This window comes from Ochotona curzoniae, unplaced genomic scaffold (genome assembly GCF_017591425.1).
Source record: "Ochotona curzoniae isolate NIBS_2020 unplaced genomic scaffold, NIBS_Ocur_1.0 contig_291, whole genome shotgun sequence".
NCBI lineage: Eukaryota > Metazoa > Chordata > Mammalia > Lagomorpha > Ochotonidae > Ochotona > Ochotona curzoniae.
The window spans coordinates 5,090,100-5,107,560 of record NW_024465649.1 but is presented as its reverse complement, the minus strand read 5'-3'; the positions used below and the strand labels follow the sequence as shown (position 1 = coordinate 5,107,560).

General features: G+C 48.8%; 1 protein-coding gene across 1 annotated transcript in view; it reads right to left on the bottom strand.

Annotated features, from left to right (window-relative positions):
• Nucleotides 1–4,791: 4,791 nt before the first annotated feature.
• KANK4 (KN motif and ankyrin repeat domains 4) overlaps nucleotides 4,792–17,461 on the bottom strand; it is a 30,599-nt gene continuing 17,929 nt past the window's right edge. The window contains exons 7-9 of the mRNA XM_040978646.1: nucleotides 13,439–13,581; nucleotides 9,790–9,990; nucleotides 4,792–4,896 (exon numbers count right to left, since the gene is read on the bottom strand). Of these exons, the coding sequence (XP_040834580.1) occupies nucleotides 4,792–4,896; nucleotides 9,790–9,990; nucleotides 13,439–13,581 (449 nt within the window). The remainder of the gene's footprint in view (nucleotides 4,897–9,789; nucleotides 9,991–13,438; nucleotides 13,582–17,461) is intronic.

The window sequence follows — 17,461 nt, the reverse complement described above, 5'->3', positions numbered from 1 at the left end:
CCCCAGATGGCACCAGCAGATGGAGCTTGGTTAGGCTGAAGCCAGGAGCCAGGATCTTCTTCCACGTCTTGCATGGGGGTGTCAGGGCCCCCAAAACTAGGACCATATTCTGTTACTTTTCCCAGCCCACTGGGATGCTGGTGTCGTAGGGTGTGCCTTCGCTGGCTGTATCACAGTGCTGGCCCCTGACATCCATTTTGACCTCTCACTCCTGCCTACTGAAGCTGGGTGCTGGCAATTCAGCCAGGCCTCTCACTTGGACTGGAGGACCCCAGCCACGTGCGTCATCTCCCCTGCATCTGCAGGTCTGCATTGGCAGGAAGCAGGAGTCGGGAGCCAGAACTGGGAAAGGAGCCTGGGTACTCGGATATGGGAAGCAGGCGTCTTCAACGCTAGACTAAGAACTTACTTTGTTAAATACGGTTTTCTGAATCCATGACATTGATAAATAAGAGCTTTGGATTTTCTAAGGGTCTGGGGAGACAGACACCTCAAGCTACAATGTAACAACACACAAGTGAGACAGGCCTCCTAACTGCCTCTCAAATTCCTTCCTCCCATCCCTGGTCCCATTGTTCTTGAAATTGAAGTGTCTCTAAAGTTCTCCAGCACATGACATCCCATTCTTTTCTGCGTGCCACATCTCAACACCTGCTGGATCTAGGATCTACAGATCCTGAGGCTTAACTCAAAAGCCACCTCCTCTATGAGGCCTTCCTGACTCCCTCTGCTCAAGTCCGTCTCTACCGCAATGCTCAGACTTGGGTCACTCATTTGCTACATACTTAATGTTAACCACAGTCTGTCTCCTTCACCAGACTAATCACTCTGGAGCATCTCTCAAAAACTGGAGTGTCCTAAAATGTAAATTGGGGGCCACCATGATGACTTCATTAGCTAAATGCTCTGCCTGCAAGCACCAGCATCCCAGATGGATACTGGTTTGTGTTCTAGCTGCTCCACTTCCCATCCAGCTCCCTGCTTGTGGCATGGGAAAGCAGTCAAGGGTGACCCAAGTGTTTGGAACCCTGCGTTTATATGGAGACTTGGAAGAAGCTTCTGGCTCCTGGGTTTGGATCAGCTCAGCTCTGGCTATTACAGCCATTTGGGGAGTGAGCCAGCAGTTAGAAGATCTTCCCCTCTTTGTCTCCTTCTCTCTATAAATCTCTTTCCAATAAAAAAAAAAATAAATCGTACAAAAAGAATAAAAAATGTAAATTGGAAGCTCTTCTTCCAAGATTTGTTTATCTGAAAGTCAGGATTTACAGAGTGAGAGAGACTGAGAGATCTTCCACTCACTGATTCACTTAGCAAATGGCCGCAATGACCTGAACAGGGCTGATCTGAAGCCAGGAGCCAGAAGCCTCTTCTGGGCCTCCCATGTGACTGAAGGGTCCAAGGGCTTGAGCCCTCCCCGTTCCCGCCCCCCCGCCCCCGCTTTCCCAGGCACATTATCAGGGATCAGGATCAGAAGTAAAATAGCACACCAGGACATAAACCGACACCCACGTGGGATACTGACAAGCCACTCTGCAGGCTCCTTGCAAGTTTTGGCATCAATTTTTTTTTTTTCTATAGGAGGCTAAAGATGCTTTCAAAAAGCCTCTGCAGGATACTGCAGGCGCAGCCACAGCAGGCACCGTGGAGGGTGGCTTTAACTTGGACGGGGGTGCTCCAGCAACAGAAAGCTGGCCCCGGGGCTCATCTGTAGCAGAAGGTGCAGATCACCATGGCGAACGCACAGGAGCCGCTGCAAAGGATGATGGACAAGTGCTTCCGCAAGTGCGTCGGGAAGCCTGGGGCTAGCTGGACAACTGGGAGCAGAAGTGCCTCACCAAGTACATACAACTCGCTTTCCAATAAAAATAAACCTTAAAAAAGAAAAGTCCCAAAGGTGGTTACCTAGTGGCTGAAGTCCTTACCTTGCACATGCTGGGATCCATATGGACCCTGGGTCCGTGTCCCGGTGGTCCCGCTTTCCATCCAGCTCCCTGCTTATGGCTTGGGAAAAGCAGTCCAAGACACCCCAAAACCTTGGGACCCTGCACCCGTATGGGAAACCCGAAAGAGCTCCTGGCTCCTGGCTTCGGATTGGCTCAACTCCGGCCGTTGCAGCCACTTGGGGAGTGAACCATCAGACAGAAGATCTTCCTCCCTGTCTCTCCTCTCTGTCTATCCGCCTTTCCAATAAAAATAAACAAATATTAAAAAAAAAGGGAAATTACTGAAGCTCAGAAAGATTGCAAAGACTTTTCCATTATGATCAATAGCTGTCTTCAAACTCTAAGCAAACTACTTTGCCTTCCCTGATAAACTTTTTTCTCTTTTTTCTTTAAATATTTACTTTGTTTTTATTGGAAAGGCAGATATACAGTCAGGAGGAGAGACAGAAAGATTTTTTATTTGCTGGTTTACTTCCTAGGGGCTGCAGCAACCAGAGGTGAGTTGATCCAAAGTCAGAAGCCTCTTCTGGTTCCCCCATGCCTATGGGGCTTTAGGCCATCCTTACTGCTTTCCTAGGTCAAAAGCAGGGAGCTGGATAGGAAGTGGAGCAACCAGGATATAAACCAGCACACATATGGGATCCTGGCACATGCAAGGCAAGGATTTAGCCACTAGGTTATCATGCCAGTCCAATAATTATTCTTTTTCTTTTTTTTTTTTTTCTTTCAAACTGGAAAGGCAGATACACAGAGAGGAGGAGAGACAGAGAAGAAGATCTTCCTGGGAGTGAACTGGAGCCATGGATGATCCCAAGCCAGCAGCCAGGAGCTTCTTCCTGGTCTCCCACGCAGGTGCAGGGTCCCAAAGCTTTGGCCTGTCCTCGACTGCTTTCCCAGGCCACAAGCAGGGAGCTGGATGGAAAGTGGAGCTGCTGGGGTTGGAACTGGCACCCATATGGGATCCCAGCACATTCAAGGCAAGGACTCTCTGCTACTCTATCGTGCCGGCCCGATAACTGTTCTTTATAGTTGGAGTCAAGTGTCAAGTGAGTTTCTTTTTTTTTTCTTTCTTTCTTTCTAATGTGGTCCAATGAAAGTTGTCACCCTCCTGAAAGATGCACGAATAAATCCTAAACCAGTAATACAGAACAGTCCCACTCCGCATATCACCCCAACACACACACACACATACAGTAAAGAGAATGGCAAAGAAAATCCGCACTGCTGAACCAAGGCAAGAAGAAACGCATTCATTTCAAGACAGGACAACATTCAAGACAAGAGAGGCAGCGTTTTAATACACCAACCACCGGCAGAGGTCGCAGCCAGGCACGGCTGGGCTCGCAGCAGCGGCATCCTCCGGCAGGCCGGCTGAGCGGCTGAGCGTCCTGCCGACCAGCTCCCGGGCCATTTGTGTGCACCCCTGCAGTTTGAGAAGCGCTGAGCAAGAACGTGGATTGATGCAGGGGTCTGTGCTTGCGTTGTGCTTTAAGGGCACCCACTGAAAGCACCTTTTAGTTCATGCTGAGCTCCAGTTTCTCTTCCTCTGAACAACATTAGTTTTTGTTGCAGCCCTGGGCACCCCCAGCTTCTCTTGTAAGTCACAACATCAGAAAGCCTTTCTGTAGGTGGCCTTTATACAGAGTTATCACTTGGATCCCAACACTTCCATCAGCTGATTCTTGTGTCGAACCCACAGGATGTAGGCTGTAAGATTATTTCTGTTTTTAATGGTGATGAAACAGAGAGGGTATGGCGGAGGAGGGAGTGGTGTCTAGGGAAGTTTCATGAGGCACCCAAAGGGTACCAAGCAAACTGGTACCCCAGCCAATATGGAAGGCTCACTAACTTTGTGGTGCCTCTTCCTAAGGTAATTAGAGATTTTAAGGAAGAACACATTCCTGGGCGTGACCTGCTGAACTTGAACCATGCTGCACAGGCTCCAGGGAACACGGAAGCTTAGAAAAAAGTGTTGGTGGAGAGCAATGTCAGGAAGGCCCTGCCCGATCTCCCATGGCCAGAGGACCAGGAGATCGGGTAGCTGGCTCACAGGGGCTGGGAGAGGAAGCACCAGGGATTACATGAGGCCATCACAGCTGTGGAGGGGAGGTGGTGACGTGCAGATGACAACATCCCATTCCTGGGAAGGAGAAAGCTTCATCCTCAGCTGTTTCTTTCCCTGGCTCAGAGGAGCTGGTATTGCTGGCTGTGCAGTGCGCACAGTCAGTCACATGTCCTGGGAGTGAACTGGAGCCATGGATGATGCGACAATAACCACGATTGTGCAGCTGGCATCGAGGCCCGTGTGTCTCTTCCTACCTTGTTGGAATTTAAGGTTTTCTCTGCCAGGCCCCTCCAAAATAAGCCCCTCAGCGTAGCGATAGACCTTGGGTTTACCAGCGGCTGCCCCTCCTCTCCAGACGTGCAGATCCAGTAAGACACAGCTTGGATATACGTGCAAATCACCAAAACCATGCTGCACTTTCAAAGCCCTTGTAAAAAGTATTGCTTTTCTAATTGTGCGCCTGCTACACGGGGTTCCAGAGGGAGAGGGCGCTCATGAGTAGTTCAAGGCGGAAGATGTTTAGGATTCTTGGACAACTTCGATGTCTAGCCCACACGCCCCACCCCGCTCTAGAGCCTGAGTTGGGGTGGGGCTTGGCCTGAGGCACGGGCTACAAAGCATCCTAAAGAGAGGAATATACAACAGGAATGTGTGTGCCTATTTGACATAGCTGCTTCTCTGCAGGGGCGGCCCCTGGCTCTGACCCCTGTCCTCTGCGAGGGCGGGCGGGGAGGGGGTCCGGAGAAGGAGCCTTTGTTCTCCTGGCTGGTTCTTCTGTGCTCCCTACAGCTCCAGGGACCTGCCCTGCTCGGCGTGGGCTCGCAGAAGCTCTGCTATTTCCACAAGGCCAGGGGATTGCAGCGCGATGGACAAAGCTGTGCGGCCAGCCTACAGGGAGGAGAGGGAAAGCACTGTTAGGCTCTCTGCTGCCCTGCCCAGCCGAGAAGGGGCGACTGAGGGTAGAGGGTATGACTGAGGACTGGGGTGGGGTATCTTCCTAGGATCCAGAGACCCCAAGAGAGGAGGAGAGTCAAGCGATATGGAGATTGCGAAGCCACCCCTCCACCCCCGAAACAGCATTCACTATGGGGACTGGACTGATACAGAGAAGGGCCATGCTCTGTGTGTGTGTGTGTGTGTGTGTGTGTGTGTGTGTGTGTGTGTGTGTTTTCTTTTTTAATTGAAAACCAAGGGACTGGGCTGTGACATGACAGCCTGAGCCTCCACCTGCAGTGCCAGCATCTGATGTAGGTATTAGTGTTAGTACCAGTGCTGCACTTCAAATCCAGCTCTTTGCCAATGTGCCTGGGAAAGAAGTGAAGAATGGTCCAAATTCTTGGGCCCCTGCACTCTTCGGCAGTGCTGGAAGAAGCTCCTGACTCCTGGCTGGAAACCGGCACAGCACAGGATGCTGCAGGCATTTGGGGAGTAACGGCGGATGGAGGAACTCTCTATCCTTCCTTCTCCCTGGTACTCTGCCTTTCAAATAAAAATAAATACATCTTTAAAAGTGAAAATCAGAGGAGGGAAAGTAACTTCCTATTGCATCCACAGACCTAACTAAAAGTTAATATTTGAGTAGATTTCTTTCCAATCTGTTCTCCTATGCAAATTTATTATTGTTTTTAAAATAGAGAAATGACTATGATATGACTCTGAATATCTGTTTTTAAACTTGACATAGTATACTGCAAGATTTTTCCTTGCTCTTGTGAAGTTATCATGATACATGATTTTTTTGACCACATATTGTTCCATAATTTACTGTGCATTTTTTACTTCTGCTGGAGACTTTTGCTTGCAAAAGTTATAAATTTAGTGCAAGAAAGTATCTTTCCATTTTTAACGATTTCCCCAGGGCTGACCCAGACACGGCTCGCAGCCTTGAGGTACATGCACACCCATAGCACCTGCTGCATGATGTCATAGTGCTTTTGAAACCAGCTACATGAGCCCTGCACAGGTTTCCCATTGACTCCAAAATCCAAAAGTCTCCTGCTGTGTTTCCCATTCCTTTCCCCAAACAAATCCTCATTTAAAAATGATTTATTTGAAATATGGAAAGAGAGACAGAGATAGCTCCTGTCTGTGAGTTCATTGCTGAAATGCCTGCACTACCCAGGGTGAGCAGACCAAAGCCTGGAGCCAGGAGACTGTCACTCTCACATGAGTGGCAGGGAGGCAACTGCTGGGACACCACCTGCTGGCTCCCAGAAAGCAGGTTAACAAGAAATTAGAATCAGGAGCTCAGTAGGGACTTGACCCCAGATATCTGCTATGGGAGGTGCAGGGTTCCCCAAACTAACTCCCTCCCCTGTGCATAGGCACTAGCCAAAAAGGGCAGATTATTAAGTTGCTACTTAAGAGTTAATTTTTTAAAACAAACTTTAATATTTAAAATATTCGTTTCTTTATTTGAGGCAAAAAGGGAGGGAGGAGCAGGAGAGGGAACTCTCCCATTACGTGCCTGCCACAGCCCTCGTTGGGACTGAAGCCTGATGCTAGAGACTGGTCCAGGACTCCTGAGAAATCAATGGCAGCAACCCAAGTTCCTGAGCATCATCTGCTGCCTCCCAGCAGCGTTAGCAGGAAGTTGGAATCAAGAGCTGGAGCTGGGACTTGAACCTAGGCATTCCAATGTGGGGCAAGGCATTTTCACTGTTACTCCAAACAGCTTCATCGCCAAGCTGTTCTAGAACGGTTCTAAAGCTGTTCTGACCAGACCGAGACTGGTCAGTGGAGGTGTGTAAATCTGGTGGGGACACCGGAGAAGCCAAAGTCGGGGAGCAAGCAGAAACAGAGCAACCCATCTGCTGGCCAGATGTGCTTTCCTCATGTCCATCCTCAACATGGTCCTGCCACATGAGAGGCTATCCTGGGACTGTGTCCACATTCATCCAGACTTTGCCTTCCTGACTCCACCCTCCTGATCTGCCACACAGAGTCGGGTATACTCACTGCCTCCTCTTCCCCACACCTTGCTGACTGCACCTCACAAACCTTTCTTCTCTCCAGACCACATCACCAGTAAGCTTAGTGCACACGGAATAGCCAAGCTACCTGATTCAGTGGCACCTTTGGCACATGCCAGAAATGGGCAGTCCTGCCGTCTCAAGAAGCTGCCCCTTGCCTAGCAACCCTGATGCTGGCTCTCCATGACCCTTCCTTAGCTGGGGGAGCATGTGGTTGCATAAGGCTCAAGAAAGACAAAAGGCCTTGGTGGGTGAGAGATCTGGACGCCCACTTACTGTTCTCAACTCTGCTCTCTAAGTACAGCAGTGCCCGCTGTATGGTGACCAGCTCTTTCACAGGAGCAGGGGAGGCACTCACACGCAGCTCTCCTGGATGTCAGGCCCAGGCTATGCCAACATTACGGGATTCACTTATGGTCTGTTCTATTTGCTGACTCATGGATGACCACATGGAGGGTCAGAGTGGTTAGGTAGCCACCCCCTTGTCCTGCTTCCTGCCAGAAGAGACCAGTCACAGAGCCTGTATTCAAACTCCTGCATGTTTCATGAGAAGCCCAAGCTTCCAACAGTCATTACTGAACTGTCACAGGGGCTAGCTGCTCTCCTGCTTCCAGACAACACCCATGCACTCTCTCTGCAGGGGCCCCAGGACTGAGGCTCAGTCTTTAATCTTCAGGGACTTTGAAAGCATGATCTTGTCTGGCCCAGGCCTTTCCTCTCAGGTCTTGGGCAACAGCGGTGGGCACACCTAGGATGGCCCTGGGCCTTGGATGGATAGCCTGGTCCAAATGAAGGGCAGCCTCCTCCTTGCCCCCACATATCCCATCTGAGCAGCTAGGGAAGCTCTTCTTCCCAGCAGCCCGTCTGTTCCTTGGTGAGCCCAACAATGACTTTGGGGCACAGCTGGGAATCTCAGGACCTAGAGACCCAGCTGGGAGCCTGCTGTCCAGATGTGAACATATGTCACACAGCAGCTTCAATCGCTGCTGAAACAGTCTTAGGAAAAGATGTAGCATAGTGAAAGGTATTGTCCTTCGTCAGAGAAAGGACTCACTTCCCTCTTCAAAGCTTTTACTCCTTTTGAGTTGTGGGTGCTAAGACAGTACAAGGAGGTGGAGCAGAGTGATGGTACAGAAGCTGAAAACATTGCCTGTGATGGTAGCATCCCATATGGGCTGTGGTACACGCCTCTCCTGCACTACTTCCAATCCAGCTCCCTGCTAATGTGCCTGCAAGTACAGTGGAAAATGGTCCCTGCCATCCATGTGGGAGACCTGGATGGAGTTTCAGGCTCTTGGCTTTGGCTTGGCTCAGTTCCAATCCTCTCAGCCATTTGGAGAATCAACTTACAGATCGTATGCTCTCTATCTTCCTGTTTCCTTTTACCTCTCTCTATCCCTGCTTTTCTAATAAAGGAATCTTATTAAAAAAATAATAAAGAAAGGGTAAGGAAGAGCAGGTGTGTGTGGTGCAGTAGCTTTGGGTTCCACTTGAGTTTGACTGCTCTTCAGCTTATGATTCAGTGTCCCATATCCTGCTAACAACTGTCCTGGGGGACAGCGGATGGTGGCCCCACTGCTCCACTCCCTGATGCCCCTGCAGGAGGCACCTGGCTTATTTCTAGCTCAACCCCAGCTGTTTCAGTATTTGAGGAATGAATCAGTGGATAAAAGATCTATGTTTTGTTGTCTCTCTGTCTTTCAAATAAAACAGAAAATAGTAACACGGGTAAAGATGTCTATCTAAAGACATGAAGCAACAGTAAAACTGTTGTATGGAGTCAGACTGAGCCTTGAGTTCCTGCTCTGAGGATTAGCAGCTGCTACTCAGAATATGACATAGCAGGTAGGCTGCCATTTCTTTGTTGGTGACAATGTCCAGGGTACAATGCCTAGCTAGCTGGATCACTGGGATTACAGGTAACACCTAGAGAAAGCTCTGCTCCCCTGAATCTGTAGGCTTAGCCCTCCCGTAGCAGTAACCAGGAGCAGCAGCATTTGCTATGCCTGCTAAGTCCTCCACTGATGTGTGGCAGGGAAGAGGGACTTGGCAGGCAGGCAGAGACATGGATATGCCCACAGGACAACAAAGTTGATGATGGAGCAGACTAGAGTCACGACTCGGGAGCTGGACAGGGCTGGGATCCACTGGCTATGGGATCGTGGGTTTGTAGCTTACCAAGTCGATCTCTGAGTTTCCTTGAGCAAAATGCAACAGTAGTTCATTAAACCTCCCAAGGTCATTGTGGGCCTGAAATGCATTGCGATCGTTTCCTGCATGCCTGACACAGAGCATGCATGCCCTTGATACGTTATTATCCTCAGCATTAGCATCATCACCTCCCACGTGGATGATGTAAGAGACGTGGGTCTAGCAGCACAATTCCACACTGGCTTGGATCCCTCCATGAAGTGGCTCATAAGGTGACTGTCAGGGTGGGATATTTCCAGAGTTGTGACCACTGATATGACTTGGGAATCTGGGATCCTTCATCTGCATCCCCAGGTTCCTGCTGCTTGCTCACCCAAGTCACAGCTGCAGAGCCCATGCCCTGTTATTGCCATGACAACAGGGTACTCAAGGTCTCCTAGGACACTACTGTGAAAGGATGGGGCTGTGTATTCTCTACTTCTAAACCTCCAAGAACTTACCATGCATCATCCCATTAAATCTTACCACAGCCCAACAAGGATGGTTTCATTGCTTATGCCATACGGTTTTTAAATTCTGCTCTCAGGCCAGGTGCTTTTTAGGCCTGCAAAGCACCCTTATTTAGCCCCTTAATTAGTAAAACACCTGTAAATTTCACCTTGTCTGTCAGATTGCTGTCACAAGCTGGGTGTGCCAGGAGCAGCCGCACCAGGTCGGTGTTGCCATGGTGACAGGCCAGCATGAGGGCTGTTGATCCATCATGGTCCTGCAGGTTGACGTCTGCTTGGCAGTTCAGGAGGGCTTGTACCATGTCCTCCCGGTCGTGGCTGACTCCCAGCATCAGTGCAGTCTGGCCCCCCTGCATGCAAAGCCACAGGGATGTGGTGAAATTGTTGCTAATAGGCAAGGGCCCTCGCTAGTCTGGGTGGTCACAGCAAAGCCTTCACAAGAAAAGGGGCATGGATCTGAATCTCCTCTGCCCTTGGCATGGGACACAACCTTCTCTGCCCTGCAAACATCTGTTCTTCCAAGATGCTAGTTTAATGCTGTCTCCTCCCCAAATCTCTCCCTGCCTCCCCAGGCTCAGGATCCATCCCACAGCACTCACCCCCTTCTCATGTGTTGTGACACTGCTGCTGGTAGGAACTATGCCTTTTGTGTCCCTGTCTCTGAGTGCCTAGCACCATGATGAGGGTTGACTGGTGGAACAGAGGAAGGTTGAACGCTTCAACATCTTGACTTCTGTTGTGGTTTGTCTCTGGTGTGGGTGCGTCCCTTGGGAGTTCAGGGGCTGGCATGTAAGTCCCAGGGTGGGGATGTAAGATGGAGACGGGAGGCCTGGTAGGGAATAAGCAGGACATTGAGAGCGCTGCCTTTGGGAGGTGTGAGCACTGGTGTCTTGGACGGGGGTTTTATTAAAGAGCAATGTGTGGCGGTAGTAAGTTTCTTGTTTATAAGTCACCTGTTGTTCAATATTTCACATATTTCTTCTTCCACATACTGTGGATATTTGTTTATTTTCATGCAGCCCTTTCATGCAACTTTAATACATCTGCCCTCATGATTCTCCAGGGTTCCAGAAAAGTCAGGCTTAGCTCTCTGACTGGGCATCAGGCTTTGTCAGGCTACAAGGGCAAGGGCTCTATTCTCTTTCCTCTCTGATTCCCCGTGGCTTGCACGTAAAAAGCGCTGACACCTATTTGTTGGGATGCTGGTTAATTAAAACGGCAATCTACTGTTATGGAAGGGTGGTGCTTCCCTGTGCTGGATGCTGAACAAAGCAGCAGGGTTGGAATCAAACACCTTGGTTCTGCCATGTGGCGAATGTACAAGTTAACCGTTCTGTGGTCTTGCCTGGTCTGGAAAAAGGAGAATGGCTCATAGCGGGAAATCCTCACTGGACAGTGGCAAAGCCCAGGGGTACATAGTCTAGGTAAGTGTTGGCTATCATGAGTATTTGGAAGGGTAGAGACAGTACCCAACAAACGCCCAGCACATTACTGGTACCCAGTATGTGGGTACATAACAGCAGTTTTTAAAATGTCCCTGGAAAGTATATAGGGTTAAGCTGCCACCCACAGGGCCAGATCTTATAGAGACACCACTTTGAGTCTTGGCAGCTCCACTTCTGACCCAACTTCATGCTAATGTGCTCGGGAAAGCAGTGGAAGATGGTCCAAGCACTTGGGCCGCAGAATCCATATAGGAGATCTGGAAAAAGTTTCTGATTCTTGACTTTGGACCAGCCCCGTTCCAGCCATTGGGGCCATCTAGAAAATGGACCAGTGAACAGAAGATATCTTTCTGTCTGTCTCTCCCCTTCTCTAACTTTGCTTTTAAATAATTTTATTTATTTATTTATTTGCTGTGTGTGTGTGTGTGAGATTGCTTTTTTTAAAATAATTTTTTTAAAACGTGCTCAGAACTTATGCATTCTCCTAAAGTTGGACAAAATCATCCAGCACAAATTCTATTTTTAAAATTGTTCATGGAATATGTATACCAAGAAAACTATGCATGAACTTTAACATTTTTTTGCACCAAAATCTTTTTAAAAAATCTTTTAAATTTATTCATAAGATAGAGAGATAGAGTGACAGAGACGGAGCTCTGTTGTTTACGTTTACTCCCTAAACGCCTGCAACAGCCAGAGCGGCCAGGCCCACACCAGGAGCCTGCAAGCCAGTCTGGGCCTCCCATAGGGGTGGCTGGGATCCAGGCACTTGAGCAACCTTAATCCAAGTTGTGTATCAGCAGGAAGCTGGGATTGGAGGTGGAGCTTGAACTTGAACTCAGGCCCTTGAATGTGAGATGCAGGTGTAACAAGGGCCGGTTTATTGTTGCTCAAATGCCCATCTCTAAACTTATTTTTTAACCTGATTGTCCATGAATGCTTTGAAAAACCTTCTTATTAATTGCTGTAGCTTCCTACCTCTCTGGAATGCTGACAGATTTTTTCTGGAGAAATCTACTTGCTTTCTGGTTTGCTTATACTCAGCCTAGAGAGAATGGGTATTTACTGGACTGAACAGCCCAGTTTCCATTCACGTTGCTCTCTCTGGTACATTCAAGTGACACAGGGCTAATGCTCTGCATGACTTAAGGCCCTTCCATCCTCACCTTCCTTCCGGCCCAGCTCAATACAATTTATTTCAAGGATCATTTACAGAGTGCTGCTGTATGGCAGGGACTGTTTTCTATAGAGTTCAAGAGTTAGTATGGCAGGCATTGCTCCATAGAATGCAAGAGCGTTAAGGAACTGACCCCTAGGGAGTCCCAACTCACTTCCTGTTTAACTTGGCCCCTCTGCCTCTTTTGCAGGTAAAGGCCCCAGGGGGAGTGGGAGGAAAAGCTGCACCAACGCATGCTCCTTTTGTCCTTTTTGAGCTGGGATGGTCATATGTTTCCTTCTCTATGAAAGGAAGGGGCTGATTTCAACACCGGTGAGCAGATCCTCTTGCAAGAGGACCTGTGTAGTAGACAATGAATATGTGCATGGGAAACACAGAATTTCAAATGAAAATGGCTGTATAGAGTCTTCTGGAATAGGAATTGTAGGTGGCAGAAAATGCCTTGAAAACCAGGAAGTGTTCTATGTATCTATTTCCTGCCATCAGCGAGACTGCCAAGAGGTGAAGCTGAGATTCATCAGGCTGGGCTGATGTCTGCAATCACTCTGAAGGAGTGTGGGACAGACTGAGATCAGTCTACTCGTGGATCGAGCAGTCACTAGAACTCTATAATAACCCCGAATGGCACTGAGGCTCCCTAGGGAGGAGGGCTTGTTAGAGCCCTTGTGGCTGACCAGAAACAGCTCCTGTCTATCTGAGAGCCACACCTCTTCTCCACCAGGCTACAAACTCTGGGCTGTTAAAAGGCTTTGGTGAAACATGGGAGACCGGGGAGACACTCCTGGCTCCTGGTTTCAACCCGGCCCCACCCTGGAAGATGGTGAGATTTGGAGAGTGAAGCAGTAGATGGAAGATCTCTTTATCTCTCTCTTTTTACTCTCCCACCTGCATCCCCTCATCTGTCTCTCTGTTACTCTACCTTTCAAATAAATAAATACATATATTTTTTAAAGGATTTGTATGCAAGATGGGAAGACAGACACCTTTAAGGAACGGGCCCTTTCAGCAGGCCACCTTTCAGCAGGATGCTTGTGGGTCATAGTCAAGGTAAATAGGAGCTTTCCTAGAACAACCAACCCGCATCTGTCTCTTCAAGATGCTCTTAGGAATGTTTGGTCCAACAAGCCAAGTCCAGCTGGGATTTTCCCAGTTTTAAATCACGCCCACATCACCTACCTGGGTAGCCTGGATGTTCACATTTCCCTCTCGTAAGAGCTTCCAGACCACAGCCATGTCTTCATCAGTCTCTGCCAAAGCCAAAGGTGTGATCATCACGGCAGTGTAGCCAGCTTTGTTCTGATGGTCCACATTGCAGACACCTGCAAGAGAAACAGCAGGTGTTGGGACAGCTCCCCAGGGCCAAAAGCCAGACTCCACATTAGCCAGTTCAACAGCACATTGGCTGGAAGACCATGAGCTAGAGCAGCCTTATTGCAGTGGTAGAGCATTGGTCTACATTTTTAGACAATTCTCTTCTATATTTCCTGAGATATACCGAGACAGGGAGTCTAGCTGCAAGGCCAGAAATGCCAAAGTCGGCCAATGACTGTGACTTGTATTTCCTAAATGTGCACAAGACACTAATCTCACCAATGAGGCCACCTAGGATCAAGAAAGGTACATAAACTGTCCATGTGAGGGTGAGGCGGGACCGGGTCTTAGGTGTGTCTGGCTGTGGAGTCCTGGCACATGTGGTCACCCACAGATGAGCATCACAGGGCTCATACTCAGTGTCTCATGTGCTCAGTTGATGGCTGCGTTGGTGAGGTCCTTTCCAGGAGTTAGTGTTCTGCTCAGCACTACATCTGGGTAAGAAAAACACTGCAGTGGGAATATGGGGAGTCAGGGAACTAGCTCTCACTTGGAAAGCAAAGGGAGAAAAAACCTCCAAAAATTTTCAAAAAGATTTATTTGTTTTTATTGGAAAAGCAGATTGACAGGGAGAAGGAGATAGGGAGAAGAGAAGATCTCATGCACTGATTCACTCCTTCAAATGATTGCAATGGCCAGAACTGAGCTGATCTGAAACCAGGAGCCAAGAGTCTCTTCTGGGTCTTCCATGTGGGTGCAGGGTCCCAGGGCATCGAGCCAACCTCTACTGCTTTCCCAGGCCACAAGCATGGAACTGGAAGGGAAGAAAACGAACCAGTGGGATGCCTGCACTTCAAGATCAAGGAATAGCCTGTTGAGCCATGATTCCAGCCCATCATTTTCATATTAAAGAAGTTATGAACACATTTTTCACAAGATGAAAAGCTGGCATATTTTGAGATGAAGTAGAAAGTAAGAATACAGAAGAAATTCCTACTATATTTATTCCTGGCAATAAACACTTATGTCCCTCTCCACCCAAGGATAGAAAGGGAGGAGATTAGACACCCCGTAAATCCTGGCTACTCCTTTTCTGATCCAGCTCCCTGCCAATGCACCTGGGTAAGCAGTGGAAGATAGCCCAACTACTTTGGGCTTCTGTTAGCGATATGGGAGACTGGATGGAGTTCTAGCTGGTCTAGCTCCTTTGACCTGTCTTAGCTCTAGCTACTGTGACCAGTTGGGGAGTAAACCAGCAGATGGGAGATCTCTCTCTCTCTAATTCTGACTTTCAAATAAATAAATAAATATTAAAAATAAATAAAGCAACCACAGACCAAAGCTGGTCTGTAAATGACCCCAGATCTCAAGGGCAGTATTGTGAGAAAAACAAGTCCTCCACATATCACTGCTTACCCCAGGGAACCTATGTGGCTCTATAGGGCAATAATCAAAGTTCCTCTGTGGGTCAAGACAGCTGGCCTTTCTCAGCATTTCTCCTCTGTGAAGTGGGGACACTAACAGAAGCCCCTTGCAGCGTGACTGTGAGTTTACTGAGTTAGCACACTGCACTGCATACAATGAGCACTCCATACATGTTAACTGTCATTACTGTTATTCAGAATGACATTCTTGTGGAATTAAGTATTCGTTACAACAAATCTGGTCTATGAAAAAATTACAAGCAGGATTATGTACAAGTTCTTTGCAAGGCGAAGAAGGCCAACATTGATTTGAGGTCCCCTCTGCCCTGTCATTTTGCAGAAATGTGTAATGGTGCTACCAAGATGCCAGTGGGCAAAGTGGAGTCAGTATGGCTTGTTCGCCTGCAGTTTTCTCTCGAGGCCCCCAACCACTATCATAATTAGATGCAAATGCAGTAATAATTCCTGCATCACCTTCTGATGAAGCAGTGGTAGCTGTACTGCCTTGCTTCCCCGGACTCCCCTAGGCTTGCCTTGAAGATGTGCAAACAAGCCTCAGGCTGCCAGTTCCCTTTCATCTCTTCAGAAAATAGACTCGCATCTCACGTGGCAAAGCACAGTCTGCTCCTCTATAGTAGTGAAATAAAGGACGGAGCACTGAAGATGAAGCCCGTGGCCTTGCTGTCGTCACAGACCACAGCTGCACAGCCCTTTACAGTCTGCAGCAAGCTTCCTGGCTGCTTTGCAACTGCCCTCACAAGCAGTCCAGGACTGGGAAGGGGACAGGTCTGTCATCGTGACACCTATTCTGTGCAGGACAGGGAGGAGTGGAGCCTCCAGCCAACTCTCCCCAGCACCCACCACACTCCATGCTTGTGGATCTTCAGCTGCTATAGCGGACTCAGGGGAAGCCTCCCAAAGCAGCAACGTCTAGCAGCCACATCTTCGGTTGTCCCCCTGGCCTGAGCCACTTATATCTTCTAACAAGTTTATGAGCAACTTGGGCCCAGCACAATGGTTCAGTGGTTAAATCCTTGCCTTGTATGTGCCAGGATCCCATATGGGCTCCAGTTTATGTCCAGGCTGCTCCATTTCCCATCCAGCTCTCTGCTTGCAGCCTGGGAAATCAGTGGAAGACAGCCCAAGTGTCCTTGGGCCCCAGTACCTGTGAGGGAGACTCAGAAGAAGCTCCTGGCTCCCAGCTTCAGATGGGCTCAGCTCCAGTTGTTGTGACCACTTGGTGATGGAAGATCTCTCTCTCTCTCTCCTTCTTTCTGTATATCTGCCTTTTCATATAGGATCTCAGTGAGTGCAAGGCGAGGATTGAGTCACTAGGTTATTGCGCCGGGTCCCTGTACTGCCTCTTAACACTCTCTGGGGTTTGACTTGCCTCTCCTTCCTCTGCCTCCACCTTGGAGGAATAAGCAGCCAGCACCTTACCTAAGCTAGCTTCACCTGCCTCGATGGAGAAGCCCAGACTTCTTCAGACCCTTCAAGACCTTGCTCCATTAAGTAGCTTCTCTTTTTTCTATCTTTTGTATCTGTCTCTGTTTTATTTGATCTCTCATTTTGTCTTGCTTTGTTTCCATCATTATGTTTTTCTCCCTCTTGTGTGTGTTTTTTTTTTTTTTTTTTAGATTTATTTACTTTTATTGGAGAAGCAGATTTACAGAGAGGAGACAGAGAGAAAGATCTTCTGCCTGCTGGTTCACTCCCCAAATGTCTGCAATGGCCAGAGTTGAGCCAATCCAAAGCCAGGAGCTTCTTCTGCTTCCTCTCACACAGGGTCCCAAGGCTTTGGGCCATCCTTGAATGCTTTCCCAGGCCAGAAACAGGGAGCTAGCTGGATGGAAAGTAGAGCAGCTGAGACGAAACAGCACCCGTTTTGGATCCTGACACATGCAAGGTGAAGATTTAGTCACTGAGCCATTGTGCCAAGCTCTCGGGTTCTTGCTCTTTGTCCACAAGCATCTCTTACACAAACACCTGCACTGACGCCCTGGTACCTTCCCAAGAAGTACAAACTGGATCGTCTGACTCTTCAAATCTGCTGGGCTGTGGCTCTAACCTACCTTGCTAGCCTTGGGTCGCAGCCCACCCAAGCCAGAAGCCTTCTGCTCTTCGGGAGGTATTCTCTCCCCAACTTGGACATTTTTCTGTCTGCTGGAAACACACTTGCTCCAGGCCACCTTCATTGCTCTCAGCACTGCACATGAGCTTGCTTGTTGTGAAGCCTTAAACCACATCCTGGCCCTCCCTGAAGAGCCACAATTTCCACTTGGTGGGCTGTCTGTGCTCCCGGGAGTGGGGTGGGGGGGCTGCCCCCTGATGTGGTGGCCAGTGGGGTGACCTCACATGTAGGCAGTTAACACCTGGTGGAGCATGGAGAATCCAATTGGTCAGACGCATGGCCTTTTATAAAATGTCTCTTACGGACACAGGAAGGCCAGGTTTTTCTCTAGTG